At 41.6% G+C, this 20,320-nt stretch overlaps 1 protein-coding gene and 1 long non-coding RNA gene across 2 annotated transcripts in view; one reads left to right on the plus strand and one right to left on the minus strand.

Annotated features, from left to right (window-relative positions):
- trol (terribly reduced optic lobes) overlaps positions 1-20,320 on the minus strand; it is a 591,503-nt gene that overhangs the window by 142,175 nt on the left and 429,008 nt on the right. The window contains exons 59-70 of the mRNA XM_055065643.2: positions 19,486-19,626; positions 19,059-19,259; positions 18,865-18,957; positions 18,686-18,769; positions 15,196-15,438; positions 14,149-14,262; positions 13,899-14,026; positions 12,608-12,694; positions 7,450-7,511; positions 2,530-2,636; positions 2,182-2,356; positions 1,305-1,586 (exon numbers count right to left, since the gene is read on the minus strand). Coding sequence (XP_054921618.1) covers positions 1,305-1,586; positions 2,182-2,356; positions 2,530-2,636; positions 7,450-7,511; positions 12,608-12,694; positions 13,899-14,026; positions 14,149-14,262; positions 15,196-15,438; positions 18,686-18,769; positions 18,865-18,957; positions 19,059-19,259; positions 19,486-19,626 — 1,717 coding nt within the window. The remainder of the gene's footprint in view (positions 1-1,304; positions 1,587-2,181; positions 2,357-2,529; positions 2,637-7,449; positions 7,512-12,607; positions 12,695-13,898; positions 14,027-14,148; positions 14,263-15,195; positions 15,439-18,685; positions 18,770-18,864; positions 18,958-19,058; positions 19,260-19,485; positions 19,627-20,320) is intronic.
- On the plus strand, positions 14,219-15,285 carry LOC129382148 (uncharacterized). The gene is made up of 3 exons (XR_008610234.1): positions 14,219-14,299; positions 14,511-14,559; positions 15,203-15,285. It is a non-coding gene; the product is annotated as an uncharacterized lncRNA (long non-coding RNA).

The raw sequence follows: 20,320 nt of genomic DNA on the forward strand, positions 1-20,320 counted from the left end.
CAAAATAACATGAAAATTATTTATTTGTGAAAGCTGACATAATTAATTTACTAGCCTTGTAGTGAATGACTGCTCCTGTGATGTATAAACTGGGTACAAGATCAAGATTGTGCAATATGTAGCTGACACAATAAAAAGAAAGTGCATAGCACTGCTAAAAATGGGCAAGTGTTATAACTGCAGTTCCAGTTTAAGAAGAAAATATTTTGTGGTTTTAGCTGAACTTTAAGTTATCAGTATTGCACAGCAAAACATATATGTAATTTATATTTGAACACTTAGGAATAAAATAAATTCTTGAAATTAAGCTTAGCTAGATACACACAGACACCTGTAAAGAAATGCAACACAATGCACAAAAATTTCTGTACAGTGTGAGGCACTGCATTGTACAAGCACATAATATGAGAAAATATTCTAGCTTGTTTTTTCTTCATTTGTGCAAAACCCATTACATTCACATGCCCTCAATTTACACGAATTTTGCTATTGTAAAATGTTGCGAAATTTAAGGGCATGCGAAGTTTTCAGGAAAGAAATGTGGACACTAAGCTAATGCATCCCTCAGACAAGGAGTGATGCAAGAGAAAGGATGCATGAACACGTGTCTAAAAGACCAAGTAAAAGGCTAAGCAGTTCGCACTGTTTCAAGAAGGCAGAACTGGTGGGAAAAATGGAAAGGGTATTTTGCGGCCCAAGTGAGCCGTAGGGCCCAAGCCTAAAATTGCAAAGTTTAGTAGTCACTAATGTTGCCCCAAGTCCTCATTTTACAAATAGTCAGGGCCTTGAAATTTTAGGGTCTTACAGTGTGCTCTGTTCAAAACCAGTCTGCAGCAAATAATAACATGAAAGTAAATTTAGCTACCCACTGTTGTCCAGCAAATACCTGAGCCATCTGGGTTTACTGCACAAGGACAAATGAAATTAAGAAATCTTAAAATTTTTTGCAGCCACGTACAAGTACAACTGATAAACCACATTTACTAGCCAAAAGGACTGAGCCACTCTAGCAGTGTAAACCCTTCTAACAATGGCTAAAAGCCTCTTATTTAACAAAGGCTTATTCTCCTGTTATTGAATTATAAAAAAATGCCTAAGAATTCATCCTTATGCTCTTTTGTGTTCTTTTGGCAGTCCCTGAAGTGAATGTGAAGAGAAAATATTAACTGTTATTTCATCACTCATAACGCTATCAAAAGCTTCAAAAGCTTCATGAAAGAAAGAAAAGGCTCAGCCTCCATAACAGCAATGACGAAAACTGTCCAAAAACTTTCTTAACACCAGTCACTCGAATACTTGCTTACCTCCTTTCACAAACAGCACTGTCCTAATGTTATCTGTTCCCATGGCATTGCTTGCAGTACAAAAGTACTCTGCTTCATCAGACTTCCGAGCAGCAGGTATCCGGAAGACTCCATCAATAAATGTAGACTCTGGGTTGACCATACCATTGCGGCCTCCTGACCATTTAACAGTTGGCTCGGGGAAGCCATCAGCTAGGCAACGGAACTCAACTGGCTGACCAACGTTAACCTCTTGGAAATGTGGCTCAATTCGTGCTCGTGGGGCTGATTTCTGGTCAAGCCCTGGAAAACAAAATGTGAGCATGAATCATGTGAGTATCAAAGAGGTGGTGACCTACCCAGCTCAAAGAATACAATCACACTACTTCAGTGTGACATTAAACAAGTGACATGTTATGTGAAACAATTTTACACAAGCACAGTCAATCCACCATTTCATCTTTATACCACTCTTGATGAAAAATATGGGCCACACCCAACACTCTCCCTTATTTTATTATTACTCCTTAAAATATTTCAACCATTAGCACCTTAGTCTCTCAGGAAGTTCTCTATGCCTCTTCATAGCCTGAGTAACACAGAATGCATGGTGCTGCCCATCCTTGCAAGCTTGTGATTTGCTCAAGGGTAGCATGCTAGGTGAGTTGGTACATAGTGTAACCACAGCATGAAAAGAGAAAAACACAAGTGGTGCAAGGGGCCCATGCCAGCATGTGTCCTGTGTGCTACTACTTCTTATGCTGTAACCTTTCACTAACAATTTATCTAAGCTTTCTTTGTTATACATGATTACTGAATAATACCCAAGTCATGAAGCATGTCTCGAGAACTACTATAACAAAGAAAAGCTTGTCCAGTGGGCAGCATTCATGATTACCATCAACAAGAAGAACGGCCTTGTCTTGGGCAACACTTGAGACATCTGAACCGGTGCACACATATGTTCCATTGTCTTCAACACGAACATCAGGCACCGTCAATATTCCACTTGCTTCTGTGGCTCTTAGAGGCAAGCTACCAGATTCTTTGGTCCACACCAAAGAGAAAGGTGCCTGAAACAAAATTTAATCGTAGACAGTCATAGGAGGACACCAGCAATGGAAACAAATATAACAAAAAGCTGTTGTTAGTTCACTCTCCAAAGCCCTTCGTTTTTCTGGCAGTTTTTTACGATAGGAAGTAGCAAAAGCATTACCAAAAATGCAGAAAACTGAAGGAACCTTACCTTTGACTGTGAATATCCCGTGCAGCGTATTGTCACAGTCGACCCTACTGGAACTCTTTGAATTCGAGGTTGTTCTACCTGAACTCTCATAGACTGTCCACCACCACCTAAAATAAAGTGACACATTGTCATTATGAATTTGAGCATCTTCAGACATGTATGAGTTAAATACCTATTTCAGAACCTAAAGCTTAATTGAAGATTATCATCACACCACCTTTCTTTTTTGCTTCGATGCATACAGCCTTCCATCTTTTTCAACACACTATCAACAGTTAGATACAAAGCAAATATCAGTCTACCACCCACGCATAACAATAGACACTGTGTGAAACAAGCGTGAAATACAGGTACAGCATAAATGTACAGCCCCAATTTACAGCTAAAAGTGTTCCTAGAGCCAATAAATATGCTGCAAAAATTGTATGAAATTGTGCATGGATGGTAATCCCAGCACTGTGCCAGTGACCAAGTTGAAATGTTAAATGTTGTTCACCTTTAAAAGTGTGCCAAGCTCCAATCACATGATCTCAAAGCAAACAAAAATATTTTCTTCATATAACTGCAATCTTTCAAAAGAAACATAAGCTCTTCATGTTATTACATTTACAGAAGGCAAACATATTGAGAACCTGTCTGGTGTGATGTGTCTATCACAAGATTCAAGTTAGTGTGAGATTGCCTCTTGGATATAATTATATGCAGTCCAGTTTAGGAATGCCTCAGTAAAACACAATTTGCCAAGATGGTAAGGTAAAAAAATTCAACTTAGACACCATTACTAAAATTGTTTGGTTTATGCTGCTGTACACATACCCAAACTTACATCAGAACCTCAGATACCTGAACTTAGATTTCCAGAAAGCACATAATTTCTTAAGAAGAAAGAAGAGGTAGGGGTGGGGAGTCTGTGTCATTAGAAGAGTTCACAATGGCACAACAATATTAGTATGCAAAGAAGGACCATTAGTGCCAACAGGACATAAGATTCACAGGCGTGTTAGTCAAGCTTTCTGCTTAAGTATCCTTGAACACTGATGACGTCAAGTACAAAACAAAAAGCAATGGCTCAAGCTGAAAATATTTCTTTCATTGCATTATTTTCAAATGTATCTTTTTATATTCTAAGAACAAATCTGTCAAGCTTGCAAGTTGGCATTCTTCAGAAGGCCCTTATTTGTCTTTTAGCTGACATACAGATACAGCTATTAGGATGTCATTACACTATGTGAACACTGACGTGTATTAACTGAAAACTAATTGGCACAATTATAAGAAACATGACATAAGTATAAAAGACTGCACGAATGAAAAATAAACAGCATGTATATTTTCTACTTTACGGAGATCCAGTATTTTCCTAAATGGATATGCGTGCTTGAATGCGCTAACTGTACACACTGGCAGTCTATATGCCAGCACCTTATTTGTGAAGGAGTGATTGAACTATCTCTTTACAGCATTTAGAAGTGAAAGCTCACAGCCCAATATGTTTTCTGTCAAAAAATAAACAAATGAGCATAATATGCAAGTATGCTACTGCAGATTTCCGTTAATTCGACCGTAGTTAAGTGGATTTTTCGTTAATTCTATCCCAGCCGAAGGTCCCCACTGGTGCCCATGCATTTCGACAGAGCCAAACTTTCGTTATTTCGATCTTAAAATTGGCCTTCGTCGGATAAATTGAACTTGACTAGTCAGCAGGGATGCCCCTGACCCCGGTCATGGTAACCCCGATAGCAACCCATTTAATGGCAGCGTCCATCTCGGCAGAGTTTAGGGGACAGCGAGTGCGTAGATCACATGTCATCTCTACTTCTAGTTAGGAGCTTTAATGTCATTTCAACGTTAGTTATTTACTCTAGACCAACATAAAGTGGGCACGAGTTTGATTTGGGGGTGTTTGAGAATTGGGAAAATATTGCCAACGAATCAGGTGGCTTGTTTTGGCGTTTTACTGCGACACCAGTTACATGGACACTCCAGGCACATTTTGCCGTCAGTGTCGCCGTTGCCGCGATGATCCGAACAAAGTCCACGGGCGATAACACCATTGCCGCGCGTCATATGCTGCATGTGCGAGTGAAAGCACACGAGGGAAGCCGACGATTGCGGCTCAATCTGGCGCACACGAAGGAAGAAAGCGGAGAGCAAATGCGCCGTCTTTCATCGCGCGATAAGCCGTGGGGGGGGGGGGGGGGGGAGGAGGATGGGAGGAAGAAGGTGGGGGGGAGGCGGCGTTGTGCTCTGGCAGCAACTGCGCATTTTGCGGCCGGGCGCGAGGGGAACTGACAATTGCGACTCAATTTTGCATGCCATATATGGAGGAGAGCGGGGAGGCAGCGAGGGAGGGAGGGGGGGCTGCTTCGACTCCACCAACAAGTGTGCACTTTGCATGGCCGTGCAGTCGCGTGCGCCATATCTGCAGACTGCTCATAGATTTGTGCACGCTGTGTTCTCGCTGCTCTTGTGTTGAAGCGATGGACTGCACGAAGGTCACTTCACTCGCTGCTGCTTACGCACTTGCTCACGCCAGTGTTTTGACAGCAAGAGTCTGCGCTCATCGAGTGCGATGTGTTCATGTTGGCTCGTGCACACTGACAACATGCCTGTTAATTCAGTCGGTAAGCGAATGTTTCCAATTTTATACGGCCAATAAAACTACTATCCTTACTTTATATAGCTGTATGCTAATTTGCTATCACAATTCGATGCTTCGCCTTTCGGGCAAAACTGCGACTTTTTTCTGCATCTCCTTTAAGTCGACACACCAGATAATTCGATCAATTTCATCGGTGTTGTCAGGGTTGAGCTAATGGAAGTCGACTGTATTTATACAGTAAATGAAAACAAATCCCCTGCTAGCACTATGACAAGCCTAAGCAGAAATGAATTCTGGGGTTTTACGTGCCAAAACCACGATCTGATTATGAGGCACACCGTAGTGGGAGATTCCGGAAATTTGGACCACCTGGGGTTCTTTAACGTGCACCTACATCTAAGTACACGGGCGTTTTCGCATTTTGCCCCCATCGAAATGTGGCGGCTGTGGCCGGGATTCGATACCACAACCTCGAGCTTAGCAGCCCAACACCATAGCTACTAAGCAACCACAGCGGGTCCTTTTGAAGGGAGCTTGTTTTTAACCTGATGGAGCACAATCTTGTTACTATCAAAAATAGAGATATAAAATAGAGCTTGAGAGAGCTTTATGCTTGATGCACCATTAAAATATTTGTTGTACTACTATCTTAAGCTCGTAAGCACAGCTAAAGGAACACACTTAAAAAGAAGTAAAATGTCACGTAATAATATCAGCAGAAAATTTACCAACACCTTCAGCATGTTGTCAGAGGCATTCATGATGAGACAGCATGCTGTTCATCATGTCAGCTAACACAAAGGGAATTTCCTTTATAGAGAGAGTTTGAACACAATGGTTCCAAGCATGCACATGATGTATCAGCAGTAATGCCAATTTTCTGCAGTTTGGGCTAGTTTGGACCGATTGTTCTCTTTTTTTTTATGCACCAAGAGCATTCTTTTCATCTCTTGTTTTTACTTCCTCTAATTTCCATGCCTACTAGAAAAAATACTTCAGTTGGTATCTTTATATCTGTGTGCATCAGATCTTATTTAAGGTGTGTTTGAGTCCTAGCAGTGCAACTATTGTTTTAACCAAGAAGGCGCTCTCATGCCAGAATGTCAACACTCCATTTGGGAGCATATTATGTACATATCCCATGCTGATTAATAGAAATAAAATGATGCTAGCTAGGCATGCATGCACCAGAGGAATGCAGATGACCCACTGCAGTAATGACCTTACACCTTGCCACTTAACATGCCAGAAGTTCCAACCTCACTCATGCCTTCCATAAATGGGTAGCACAAATGGGTGAATAAGGTTTCAAAAAGCCTTATGGGAACTTTTCGTTGCTGTTACAGCACTGTGATACAAGTGAGTTCTGTTCCTTTCCTGCAGGAATATTGGCTGTTTATACCAGACGAGAGCAAATCCCAAGCTCGAGGAAGTGCAAAGATCACTTTTGACTCACAGAGATGACTCGCATGTTGCCATTAATTGTAATGAGAACTGCTGAATGCCACAAAGGCAGGCCTGCCCATGTTTTTACAGCCAGAAAGATAAGAAAGAAGTCATCAATGCCACAGCACAGCTGAAGATATCAGCATGACGACACCACATCGAGCATAACAGGAGAGATCACAATGAAGAAGAGGCGGGGAAGGAAGAGGAGGACATTTCGATGAAGCACAACCGGCGGCCATTACCCCATACATGGACGAATGCCACCTCTTGAAACGAGCGTGTGGGCCACACAGCTCTGCATGTGTATGTCCCACTGTGCTCTGTCTGCAGTGCTGGCACCAACAGCCTGCTTATCTTGCTGGACACTGATTCGATGACCAAGCCAGATGAAGCATTGATGGGAGCAGTGCCGTGGATCCAATCGAACCGCATCGGCAGAGGGGGCCCAGATACAGAGCATGTCAGGCTGGTGCTTGCGCCCAGTGATGCTTCCAGGTTCTTGGGAGTTATCGAGACTGTCGGCAGTGATGGTGCAGTAGTGCCTGGTTCGCGGGTGATGATGATGAAGGTGACAAAATGCAACTGTGCACAGGAAGTGATAGTGGTAGCTGCGCATGTGCAATATTTAAGCAGATTCATACAGTCTCATGGTTCCACAAAGTTGCCACATTGAGTGGTTAGTCACTGAAATGCATTTTTTACCACTGTTTTTGCATAGTGTTTGCCATCAACACATGACGTTTGCAATACCCTACTTCCCATAGCCTGCCTGAAATAGTATATACTGTTTCAATTGATTTGGCTTTGCAGCAGGAGCTTATTTATTAGCTTTACTGATGGTTCTAACGTAAAAAACTATAGCTAGTTACCTCCCGAAGGTTCACAGCGACCTCCCAGCTGAAGAGGGTTGCCACTGTAGCCAGGTGAGCATCTGTAAAAGCATTGCATCGGTTATGATGCCATACATAACAGAATCAAAGTCAGCAATTCACCAGGAAACGTGAATTTGCATATAGCCTGCGTGCATGACCTTGTATTGAGATCTAGCACGCAGTACTCGAACAGACAGTTACAGAGAACATCTCTCAGTTGCAAGCTGCCTACTTATAAGAGCATTCATACAGTTTTCATACATGAATAATATCCATGAATTATTCATGTATTCATGAATACTTAATAAATTATTCAAATATTCATGAATTGATCATGAATAACCAACTAGCCCGAATTTCAGCTCTAGTGTAGTACAGTTTTCATGTTCAGCAAAATTTTGTGGCAGGCAACACACTGACAATACAAAGAGGAAGAACATACAGAACAGCTTGCATTTAATGACGTTCACAAATAAAGTCCTCCAAATTTCATGTACACTCAAGTAAAACCAAATATTTTCACTATAATGAAGCTTGCCATCAACACAGCAAACCCTTTTTAAAGAAACGTTAAGGACATATATTATAGCTACATGAACTGTAGATTATATTCCCAAAAACTTGGAGGATGCTCAAGATTTGCCTTTAAGAGTGGAATGTGATAGCATTCAAAGATCCCCGACTGCTTCTCACGTTTCCCAGCAACTGCAGCTTATGTAACCATAATGTTTACCAGGAAATGCTGGCGGCGAAAGCTATGCACGAAACAACTTTCTGGTTGAAATGCGTGGGCCGTTCCCGGAGGCAGTGCACAGCCATGCCAAAAAAAATTTCATCATTTCCAAGTTTCTGGTATCGTTTCGTACTTTTAAAATTTTGTCTAAGAAGATTTAACATAAAAGTACGTGCTGTCAGTGTTTTGTTTCATGACATTTGTTTGTGGGCTGACATTCTCAAAATGGTACCACACACTTTGTGGTACAGCCCAGTACATACAATGAACAAAAGCTTTCAAGTTCAAAATAAGACATGCATCTCAATATGTATTATTCATGTAAGAGGTATGCTCATATAAATGCCCTCAGCAATCAGCCACATAATGCCACTTCCATGCTAACCCTTCATGTAATGTTCTCATCACAAAACATTTTTGGTGAAATAATTCTGTGGAAGTCCACAAGGTAGGAGAAGTTTCATCAAAGGGAAATCCACCCTATAAGAGCAGCAGAAAGCACCAAATTGGTTGCTTCCTTTGTTGTTTCGTGCTCCTTTTCGGTGAATGACAAGATTTTCCTTTCATTCTAAAATTCGTACATCATTCTGCAATAAATGGAGTTTGAGAAAAATGCTGTGTGTGTGGGCCCAGTCTCTGTGTAAACACTGTGGAAATTTTGGACTGCCCGAATTAGCCACATCAACTGATGGAATGCCTGTAGGCATTCTCAGGCATTCTGAAGTGATTAAAATCTGCTCTCAGGGTCGTTGATTCAGAGGATCAGACCATTCAAGTGTACGACAAAGGCCAAACTGCACGTACGCTTGCCGGCGCATAAAAGCTCGCACCCGCACACTTCGCATTTGCCGCACCTCGTGAGTAATGGCAGTTTGAGCCTACAAGACGTGCGCCAGCGCATCCACTTGACTCACATTTTCGCCTTGGTAGACATAGTTTCTTATTTTTGTGAGGCAGCCAGAGCACTGATATTTGTTTGGACAAGATAGACAGCTTTAGAATAGCGCTTGTCCCCTTACGTACATTCAACGCAAGCACCTTTAGAGGGAATTTTTTTGCGCATCCCTTCAAGACTTTTAGTTTAACTTATGGGAACATAAACGCAAGGAAGCATTATTTAGCGTGATGTTAAAAACTAATTTCGCTCAAAGAGAAAATGCAGCAGCCGTGGAACCTTCTCCTTTCAGATCCAATGACTGAGCATGATGCAACACGTACACAATGACAAGCTGCACAAGTGCTGGCACAGAAATCTTGACATTGTAATTTGCGCAAGGTTGATTTGCAGCTTGTTGCTCTGACCTCTCCGAGGGTTTGCGGTCATAATCACATTGTGTGATCAAGTCCCAAAAAATTTTCTCTCTTATTTTCTCTGGCATCATATTGTAGACATGAGCGGAAGCACCATAGTACTGCATCTTTGGTAAACATTTCTTAGTCTACAACATGGGTGAAATCGTGCTTGAAGAACTGCTCTGAAAAGTGTCCTTTGCCAACAAGTGGTGCCTGCTACTGTTCTTGTTGGCGCTAAGAACAATGCTGATTTAGGCCCGCATGATTTATAGTTCAGAGTGAAGAAAAAAGTGTGCTTGCTGATTTTCTCTGAAGCAGAAAAGCGCCCCTATTTGGTACTGACTCCGCTTATTCGCCATCAGAGATGAGCTTCTGTAAACTATGCATGCCGCTCACCTTTTCATTGTAGAAGCTTCAACATATCTTAGCAACTTGCAAGCACGCACTAACAGAGGCTTGTATCCCCACCCCCTCTTTGCACAAATTGATGGCTACAGATGACAGAATTTTTCACTCTGCGTGCCTTACTTGTTGCATGCCGTCTGCCACAAGTACCAGGCTACATGCGCTGCTGAGAACCATTGTACTGAGCGCAGCACCACTTTTGCATCATGATGCGGAGAAGTAGTGGAATGCACTCCAGAGGGGTCAGTCATGTATGTCTCTCTGTGGGTTGGTCACAGTGCTGGGCAGTATCGAAGATACATGTATCTTAGATACTATCTCTTAAATACTCTTTGGGTATCTTGTATCTGTATCATGATACATCTGGCAAGACGTTTATCAGTACCTGTATTTCCGATACATGAAAGAATGTATAGTGTATCTTAAGATACAAGATTCTGGCTATCGCAGCATCATCGTGCAAAACTATAAACGTAGGCTGAACTCCACTTCTCTAGCTGATACTGCTGCCACTAAGCCACCTGAATAAAACTAAACATTTTATTTTTTCGCCAAAGCCCTCTGGCGAGGGCAGGCGATGAGGTCTGCATGTTCCTATTGGTGGAGAAGAGTCACGTGGTGGCACTCGTGCGATCTCAACAAAAACAAGCGTGCGAACGTCTGCGTGCAGCCGACATTTCATTTTATTTATGTTTTTGTTTTTAGTTGCGTTGGCCGTGCCATGACACTTGCTAATAGCCACAGTACTGTGTTGCTAACACCGACACAAGCGCAGTCTTTCGTGCAAATTGTGATGCCACTATAGTGTCCTTAACAAAGTTTCCCTTGTGTGGTGCTTTATTATATGCGAAGACTGAAGAATGCTAGATGTTAGGAAGGAAATTAGAGAAACATTATATTACCGAATACATGTACTAAGTTTTTCTCATGAGCCTCCAGACGAGCAAGTTTATGCTATTTTTCACAGGCACTAAATTTTCTATTGACTGACCTTTTGAGCAGGCAAGCTGACAATTTTTCATGCTTAAATGTCATAGCTATTAGTGGTGCTGCCTGTATCGTGTTTCTACCTATTCACTGTGATTGTGTGATATGGAACCGCCTTTCTATTTTACTGAGAAATATTTTTGTTTTTTTAGGTCACCTTTAAATTTCTAACTGTTACAAATCACCAGGTAACCGGAGCTGTAAGTGGAAGTAGTGTGAATAGTGGCAGTATGCTGCGATGCTTTGTGCCACTAGAATACATATGAAATGTTCTTGGGCTGCACAAGTTTTCCAGTAGAAGAAAAATTTTAAAAGGATTGCCACGTTAATGGATATGTCACTAACGAATGCTTTAGGCCAGCAGATAAGTAAAATATGCAAGGTCACTGCAGCTTTATGTACTCTGTATAAATGATAAGAAAGAGGTTTAACCGACGGGCCCAATTTTTATTAATCACATCATGAAAAGCACATAAACAAAGACACCAAGGAAAACATAGGAGAAATTACTTGTACTTACTAATTGAATTAAAGAATTGAATTAGCAATTAAAAAATTGAAGAGCATCGCATGCATAATGCAAAGACGTGGGATCGTTCTCACCTGTGGCAAGATGTTTCGTCATCCACTTTCATTGTCATTAATTTATCATTTCTTTAATTCAATTAGTAAGTACAAGTAATTTCCCATATGTTTTCCTTGGTGTCTTTGTTTGTTGGCTTCTCATGATCTGTATAAACGATGTGTCACAAAACATGTCACTACCAGTGTTGTTGCTGTTGTACACCTGGTCAGTGAGCCGGTATTGAGTAAGCGGTAATACATTTACAGACAAGGTAAAACTCCACAGCGGTTTTTGTGCCATCATGCAGAGGTTCGTTATTGATGTTCTTATAATTACATGGTGGCCCGCTAGCTGGTCAGCAAGCAGAGCAGTGACTCTCATCAATTTTGATACAGACATTTCATTAAAGTGAAACAAGGTTGGTCGGAGTCAGGAAATTTCCAAGCCAACATTTTTATGCATACGCATTTGCTGCTACATTACATAGATCTGTAATCAGAAATTTGCAAATGTATCGAAGTATCTTAAGATGCCAATGGAAAGTATCATATCGGATACAATTATTGTGCTAGTAGGTATTTGTATCTGTATCTCAAATGCTTGTTGCCCGAGTACAATTGCAAAGTATCTTTGCCCAGCCCTGATCGGTATGCACACCTACTCCTCTAGCCACCACAATCCTGTTGCTGCTATTCGGACGCATCTCGTTAAGCCTACAGGGGCCAGAACTGCAGAATGATCTCGCAAACTGGACGCGCTATACACTTATAACTAACATTTCAGGTGAGTTTAGAGAAAGCAAAAGCTCATTTAAATAGTTTCTGGCGATCAATGCAAGTGAAGACATAGTCATCACCAGAATATACGCTGAAGTGGAAGCCATGGGTGCAGCCATGTCGGACACTATTTCTAAGTGCATGTAAACATTAGATATTTGTGCTTGCGCAGCACTTTCATGCGTACGGTCTGTACTGCACCATCTGCGCGTGCGTAAGGCGCGAGCTTTCGCGAGCCGGCGCACATATGTGCAGTTTAGCCGTAAGGTTCCAATTTTCCGACAGGGACACATTTAATCTATGAACAAGAGATCTGCAGGCTGCATTGCAGCACATGGGGCACATGTGTGAGGCCTCAGTTCTAAAACACAGCAAACATGCACTGTGGGAACTTACTGTTCACAGTTCCGTCCCGTGTAGCCAGGTGGGCAGGCATTGCAAGTTGGCTTGTTGTCAGTGTCCAAAAAGCAAGTTGGAGAAAACCTGAATAAAAAAGAAATTGTCAGACTCAAAAGCAATCAAGATTTCAGCAAGGTAGATGTTACATGCCGTTTCAAATTTTGTACTGTAATAGGCAGAACAAAGAGAAAAAGAAATCTAGATCTGAGCATGTGTTGATGCTTATACAGCATCATACGGATGAAACAATCACTTTATTCCCAATTCTGTGCAATCATGCCCAGGGAACGAAAGGCACAGTGCTCCAGTGTACTGCACTGCAGAATTGCAGTTACCATCCTGTTCTCAATTGTGTCTTTTTCAGAATATTTTCAGTGCTTCTAAGTAGCTTAATGTGCAAAAAATTTGGCAGAGATCTTCCCTGGCAGAATGCATCAGTAATCTATTATCTGCCTGTCCTGTGAACAGTTATTAGTTTCGGCTCAGTTTATTCTCCTTAGGAACCCTGAAGGGGTATTACATACGGGGCAGGTTTTACATACAGTATTCTACATTATATACATCATTAACTATATCCGAAGTGATCAGTCACATACTGCTAGAATGAGGATGAGCAAGTGGTGGCAACATCAACAGGAAAGCCGTTCCAGTCTTTGGCAGTTCAAAGAAGAAACAAGGCAGGAAAATGAGCAGTTTGGGCATGCGGGCATGTGATTTACTGCGAATGACTGGAGTGGTGAGAGATGCACGCTGCTGGTACAATATAGGCTGCATTATGATGAGTGCTGTAAAAGAGTTTGTCATAGAGCCCACGACTAATAATACGTTGGCGATTAGATAGAGGTTAACCCAGATTCTGCTTCCTGTGCAAGAACATCAACAACCTATAAATACAGAGAATAAACGAACCTATTAGCATGGCTCCGAACAGATTTAAGCGAGTCGATGAGGTACGCTACCTCTCATAACTTTTACCAAATGCACTTCTCACCAATATTGGTTATGCACCACCCCCACCCCCTTGTACATGCAGAACTACTAAAATATCTCATAACGAAGCCCTAATAGTAAAGGCTTCCCATTGGCAATTTCAAAAAAGTAGATAGACAGTCAAGCTGATTTCGCTTGGTGAAGTGAAACTTGTTCTGGCCTACGTTTCAAATAAACAGTTCAGTTTGCTTTCTTGCACAAAACTATATCTAAATTTCTTCAATCTACAGGCAGTAATGCAATTATATGGTGACATTTGGTTAACTAATTGACAATCAAGAAATTACTAATTCCTTACTGGTTAGATGGCATTGTGTGTGGGCATGGGCATGGCTTACAGTCCTCAGGTGTGCCCCTAGTTGCATCACCATAAAATCCATCAGCACACCTCTGGCAGTAATCTCCGACAGTGTTGTGCCTACACCTCTGGAAGCACAAAGGAAAAGGAAAGCTGTCTGGTTTAATTAACATACAGACAAAAGCAATCACATCGGTACAAGCTGAAGCAACACAATGGCAGTAATGACACTCTAAGAATAAAAACTTACAACGCAGTTTCCAGTTGCAGCATCACAAGACTCTGAATGGCCATTGCAGCGGCACCGTGTGCACCTTCCAAGGCCAGGGCCACTGACGTCCCTGATGTAGCCTGGTGCACATTCCTTAGTTCAAGATCAAAATATAAATTAAAAGAAATGTGTAAGTAGCGTACCTCAGAACTTTTCACAAATACATTGACAGAACTCAAGCCTAGAAAATTTTACACCTTTTGCTATTAACACGGCATAAAATTAGCTTATCTCTGTTTAAACAATGACTGCTTAAATGACTTTAAACAATTACTGTTTAAACAATAGGAGACTGAAGATCTAATGCTGAACTTCTAAGATCAATTCTTATATTTATACAGCTCCAAAGAGAAAGTGAAAAATGAAAGGAGGAAACAGGACCTCCAAAAGGTAACATCATTTCACGTGCACAATATTCTAATTTGTTAGTTATAATGCTAGGCTTATTCTTTCAGCTTGTACTTTCTGTGGTAAAGTTCTTCCAGCCATCTGTACCAGCCAGCACGATTACTATTAACTTTCCCCATATAAACAGTTGTACATACATTCGTGCATCGGGCTTCCTTTTCGTAACAATATTGTGTGAATAGGTTTTAACTAACTGACAACCAAGAAATTATTAATTCTTTACTGGTTAATTCCACCCTTTCTCCCTGTCTGCTGCAAGCTGCTGCACAAGGGGTAGGGGGATGTTGGCAAAGGAACTTCTTTTGGAAGGTAGTAAAAAAAATTCCTCTCCTAACCCATTTTCAAACTGCTCATCTGCTTTGCGAGCTACCTTCTTACTCCCTACACATGCCAACCTTGGCTGATCAAAGGTGTGGTGCATATTCACAATGTGATTATTGTTGATAAAACTCTGAGGCACGTCCTCTTCATGCTAGTGCAATCCGTAAGGCAATTATTCCTTGAAGTGCACAGTGATAAATGGAGATGCAGAGCACTTTTCGTGGAGGAATGTGTTCTCAACTTGTCACTGACACAGCTTTGCTACTCAATCACTCCATAGCAGGACACTGGTCTCACCTCACAGGAGAGACCATTGTATCCAGGAGGACAGATGCACTGTTCCACCTCAATGGCCACAGCATGGCCACTGGATCGCAGAGGAACGGCTGTTGAGAGGGAGACATCACTCAGGCTGGAGCTGTGCATGCGCGAGTTGAAGGATGCCCGGATCAGCAGGACTTCCACATTGGCCAGCACCTTCATTATGTCCTCTCGGGTGGCTACTGTGGGGCCACGAGAGTCCACTCGCTGCCACTTATCCTGCATACGTGGAAGTAGTATTGGTTTACTGACAACAGCATGTCTTTTTTTTTTTTTAGAATTTTCAAGACAAAACCATGCAAATGTTGCATGTTTGCAAATGTTGCAAATACATGCAAAACATGCAAATGCAGAATCGGGCTATAAAAAACATCAGACTGATCGACAGAAAAATATGAACAAAATGTACAGAACTGTATCATGGGCCCTGTGCTCATAAGAGAATTTGACCTACGTCTGAAATCTTAAGTGACTATTTGTGTGTCATGATGTGATCCTTGTGACTGCACTACAGGAAGGTTAACTATCTACACAGTTTATGATACACTGCTTTTTGGCACTGACACCTACTGTCTTTTTCTGTATCAATTATGCATTGTATATACAGTGGAACCTCATACAAAATTTAGGTTCTGAGGCTTTACGTGCCAGAACCACGATCTGATCATGAAGCGTGCCATTGTGGGTGACTCTGGATTAATTTTGACCACATGGATTTCTACTTGAGCATTTTTGCATTTTGCACACTTCAACATGCAACTGCCACAACCGGGATCAAACATGCGACTTCGAGCTCAGCATTGCGATGCCATAGACACTAGGCTATCGTCGCTGGTCACATTACAGTAAATTCACACAATAACAAAAATATGGCTATACTGAAGAGCAATGCCAGTGCTGATTAAAATTCTACAGGCATCTATGTACGTATTATTTTTTATGGTATAATAACAATCACGTAAATTTAAAAAGGGTGCTAAGAATCTCTGGGTCAGGAAAGGCCGCCAATGGAAACTGACCCTGTCAACCTTTAACAACCGAACTCTGTCAAGTGAGGCTAGCTTAGCAGGACACTTTGAGAAACTATCAGACATTGTTTGGGATGTTATCAGCCTTAGTGAGATTAGAAGAATTGATGAGGCCTATACATTGCTGAATAATGGCAATGTCCTCTGCTATAGAGATCTCCCTGATAAGAAGCAATACGGGCTAGGATTCCTAATCCATAAGGACATAGCAGGCAACATTGACGAATTCTACAGCATTAATGAAAGGGTAGCAGTAGTCATAATCAAACTTATTAAGAAGTATAGATTAAAGGTAGTACAAGCCTACGCTCCAACATAGGAGGATGGAATAACAGTCGATTTAATCAAAGATGGAAAACTGGCGGCTCTCTATACGAAGTGTCTATCGACTGCAAGGGTCCCAGAAAACTGGAAGAATGCAAACATTATACTAATTCACAAAAAGGGAGACGTTAAAGAATTCAAACATTATAGGCCCATTAGCTTATTCGCAGTACTATATGAAATATTCACTATGATAATCTCCAATAGAATAACGGCAACACTGGACTTTAGTCAGCCAAGGTAACAGGCAGGTTTTAGGAAGGGATACTCTATAATGGATCACATTCATGTCATCAATCTGGTAATCGAGAAACCTGCAGAGTATAATCAGCCTCTCTGTATCGCTTTCATAGATTACGAAAAAGCATTTGATTCAGTAGAGACACCAGCAGCCATAGAGGCATTGCGTAATCAAGGAGTACAGACCGCTTAAGTAAATATCTTGGAACATATCTACGTAGATTCCACAGCCGCCTTATTTCTACACAAAAAAAGTAGGAAGATACCTATAAAGAAAGGGGTCAGACACGGAGACACAATCTCTCCAATGCTATTCACTGTGTGCTCGGAAGAAGTATTCAAGCTATTAAACTGGGAAGGCTTAGGAGCAAGGATTGACGGCGAATACCTCAGCAACCTTCGGTTTGCCAATGACATTTTTCTATTCAGAAAATCTGCAGACGAGTTACCGCAGATGATTGAGGGCCTTAACAGAGAGAGTGTAAGAGTGGGGTTGAAGATTGATATACAAAAGACAAAGATAATGATGAATAACTGGGCAAGTGAACAAGAGTTGAGGATCGCCAGTCAGCCTTTAGAGTCTGTGAAGGAGTAGGTTTACCTAAGTCAGTCACAGGGAACCATGATCATGAGAAGGAAATTCACAGAAGAATAAATATGGGTTGGATCACATATAGTAGACATTGTGAGCGCCTGACTGGTAGCTTACCGTTATCACTGAAAAGGAAGGTATACAATCAGTGCATTTTACCGGTGCTGACATATGGGGCAGAGACTTGGAGACTGACAAAGAAGCATGAGAACAAGTTAGGGACCGCGCAAAGAGTGATGGAATGAAGAATGCTAGGCATATCTTTAAGAGACAGAAAGAGAGCGGTTTGGATCAGAGGGCAAACTGGTATACATGGTACTCTAATTGACATTAAGAGAAAAAAAATGCACTGGGCAGCTAATGTAATGTGCAGATTAAGTAACCATTGGGCCATTAGGGTGACAGAATGGGTACCAAGAGAAGGGAAGCGCAGTAGAGGATGGCAGAAGACTAGGTGTTGCGACGAAATTGGAAAATTTGCGGGTGCTAGTTGGAATCGGTTGGCACAGGACAGGGCTAACTGGAGATCGCAGGGAGAGGCCTTTGTCCTGCAGTGGACATAAAATAGGCTGCTGCTGCTGCTGATGCTGATTAAATTTGATTATTGATATCTTGCCACCAAACACATTCCCTATACTCATAGAAAACTTTCTGTGGCAATGAAGGGAAAGCTATGGAGTAGTAGTTGTCTGTTCCATTAGTAGAAGAGAAAAAGGAGGTAGGAAATGAAGGCTCGCAGGAATCATAACTGTCTTGCTCTTCGGTGGACACCTGAACTATTCCGCAGCTGTGAAAGTGTGCACAACTGAAATTACTCCTGATCATAGTGCCACATTGTCATGAAGCGTCAGTTTAAGCTGAGGAAGAGAAAACAAACATCTTAATTACAAAAGCAAAATAATGACAAAATACACTGGAGTGTTACAAGTGTGAAACCGTCAGTTGTGGAAGCTATGCTGATTCAATACCTGTTACAAGAAACCAAGAGTGCTGTCTAGCTATGCCAGAATACTTGGCACAATAACACATGTAGAAACACCTACCTAGCAGCTTTCCCTTCATTGCAACAGAAAGTTGTCTGCAAGTATATAGCATGTGACTTGCACTGACTTATTCTCAGGTAACCATCATGAAGAAGTTTCAGCAAGTGACACTGAAAAGGTAGACTGAAACCACAATGCAAACTCCTTTCAAAGGAAGCCATGCAAAGACACAGAATACTCTGGTATTGCTAATACTGTAACATGCAAAACCTTGCTCCACAACACAAAACCATGCTCACCTCTCTTAATGTTACTTCAAACGTTCTTGTCTCAGAGGGTGGGAGTGGAGGAATGTTTACGTAGAATATGGTGACACCGTTTCCCTGAAATGTAAAAGAATGTTATCAATAAACATGTGAATACAAGCAGTGATATCTATAATAGAATTTAGCTTGACATATACAAGGAAATAGCTTACAGTGATTTGAACGTCAGCATCACTGTAGGTTTCTCCATCACTTTCTGCTGTGAATCGTTGGGTGTAGCGAAGCAATCCTCCATAAGATGTAAGCTGAAAGGCAAATAATAATAATAATAATAATAATAATAATAATAATAATAATAATAATAATAAATTATATGGCACAACATGAGAAGGCATCAGTTGGTTACCTTGTTGCCCAAGAACTGTGCTGGAAGTGACCAAAACAGGGTTTCCTTTTCAGCAGGATCACGTGGGAATGCTGAGTAACTGACTTCATTGTTTGATGGGTTAACAATGATAGTCTCTGTGACAATGTTAGAATGGTACCGGTTAGACAGCTGGAAATTGTGGGCATATGGGTCCCTCAAATCTTGCAAGAGCATCTTGACCTGTAAGCAGGAGAGAGTGAATAACTTCGTTTCCTTCATTATTAGATAGGACAGCAACATGCCAGAATGGAAGTGATTTTGATATAAGAACGTAACTTATTCATTACAAGGTATCCTGATCACTGATGCATGTTTTTTGTTCACTCTGAAAAGTGCTGCTCTTGGGCGAGTGTAAATTCATACTGTGCTAACATGCACTAGACATAGACTAACAGTTACAACTCACCTCGCTCCTATAGTAAGAGCTGCTGCTGCACTGTTCAGTGACCCCGAAACAGAAGCAACGAGAGCAGCCTTCCTGGTTAGATGCTTCCAAGTTAAAATATCCTTCTTTGCACCGATTGCAGTTCTTTCCTTGTACATTGCTCTGAAACAAGAGAAATATGTCAGAGTGAGGTGGCCTTATTCTTATAATGATGATTTTGCTTTAAAACTCCCTTAGTTTACCTAACCTAGATACTATTTTGTTTCAATGCTTCATTTGTGGGAAGCATGTGTGCCCATTGATTGCAGTGCGCTGAAATGGTGCATGATTGCACGATGTAACCCACACCAGAAGCTGGCAGGTGGCGAGGGGAGGGCACATCATGCTTCTTTTCCTCTGCTCCTTGGAAATGCCTTTATGGCACCATGGTGTGCACCTCCACTAGGTTCGTTGGCATAGCCGAGGAGGTGGGGGGGGGGGGGGGGTACAAATTTTTTGTGGAACAGAAAGTTTCAGGAGGTGGGCTCAGAACATGGAGGAAAGAAAGAAGTTGAATGTGGAAGCAAGTCGAGGGCTGTTTGTGTAAGCTCACATCCGATTGTGGAAAAAGCAACTACATTTGTTGAAAGAAAAAGAGTTTAGTTGACCACACTGGTGATGGCTAACACCTGAACATTGGCCAGAAAGGGGGATGGTGCAACTAAGAGAAAACAGAATTGGAGACAGCACAGAGTGGGGTGCAAAACAGGTACAGAAGGCCAATTTATAATAATTACAGTATTTACAATAGTGAATATTGGTGTAATTTAGTCAAGACATTTCGCCTCCCATGCAGGAGAGGTAAAATGTCCTCCCA

Source organism: Dermacentor andersoni, chromosome 3 (genome assembly GCF_023375885.2).
Source record: "Dermacentor andersoni chromosome 3, qqDerAnde1_hic_scaffold, whole genome shotgun sequence".
Taxonomy (NCBI): Eukaryota; Metazoa; Arthropoda; class Arachnida; order Ixodida; family Ixodidae; genus Dermacentor; species Dermacentor andersoni.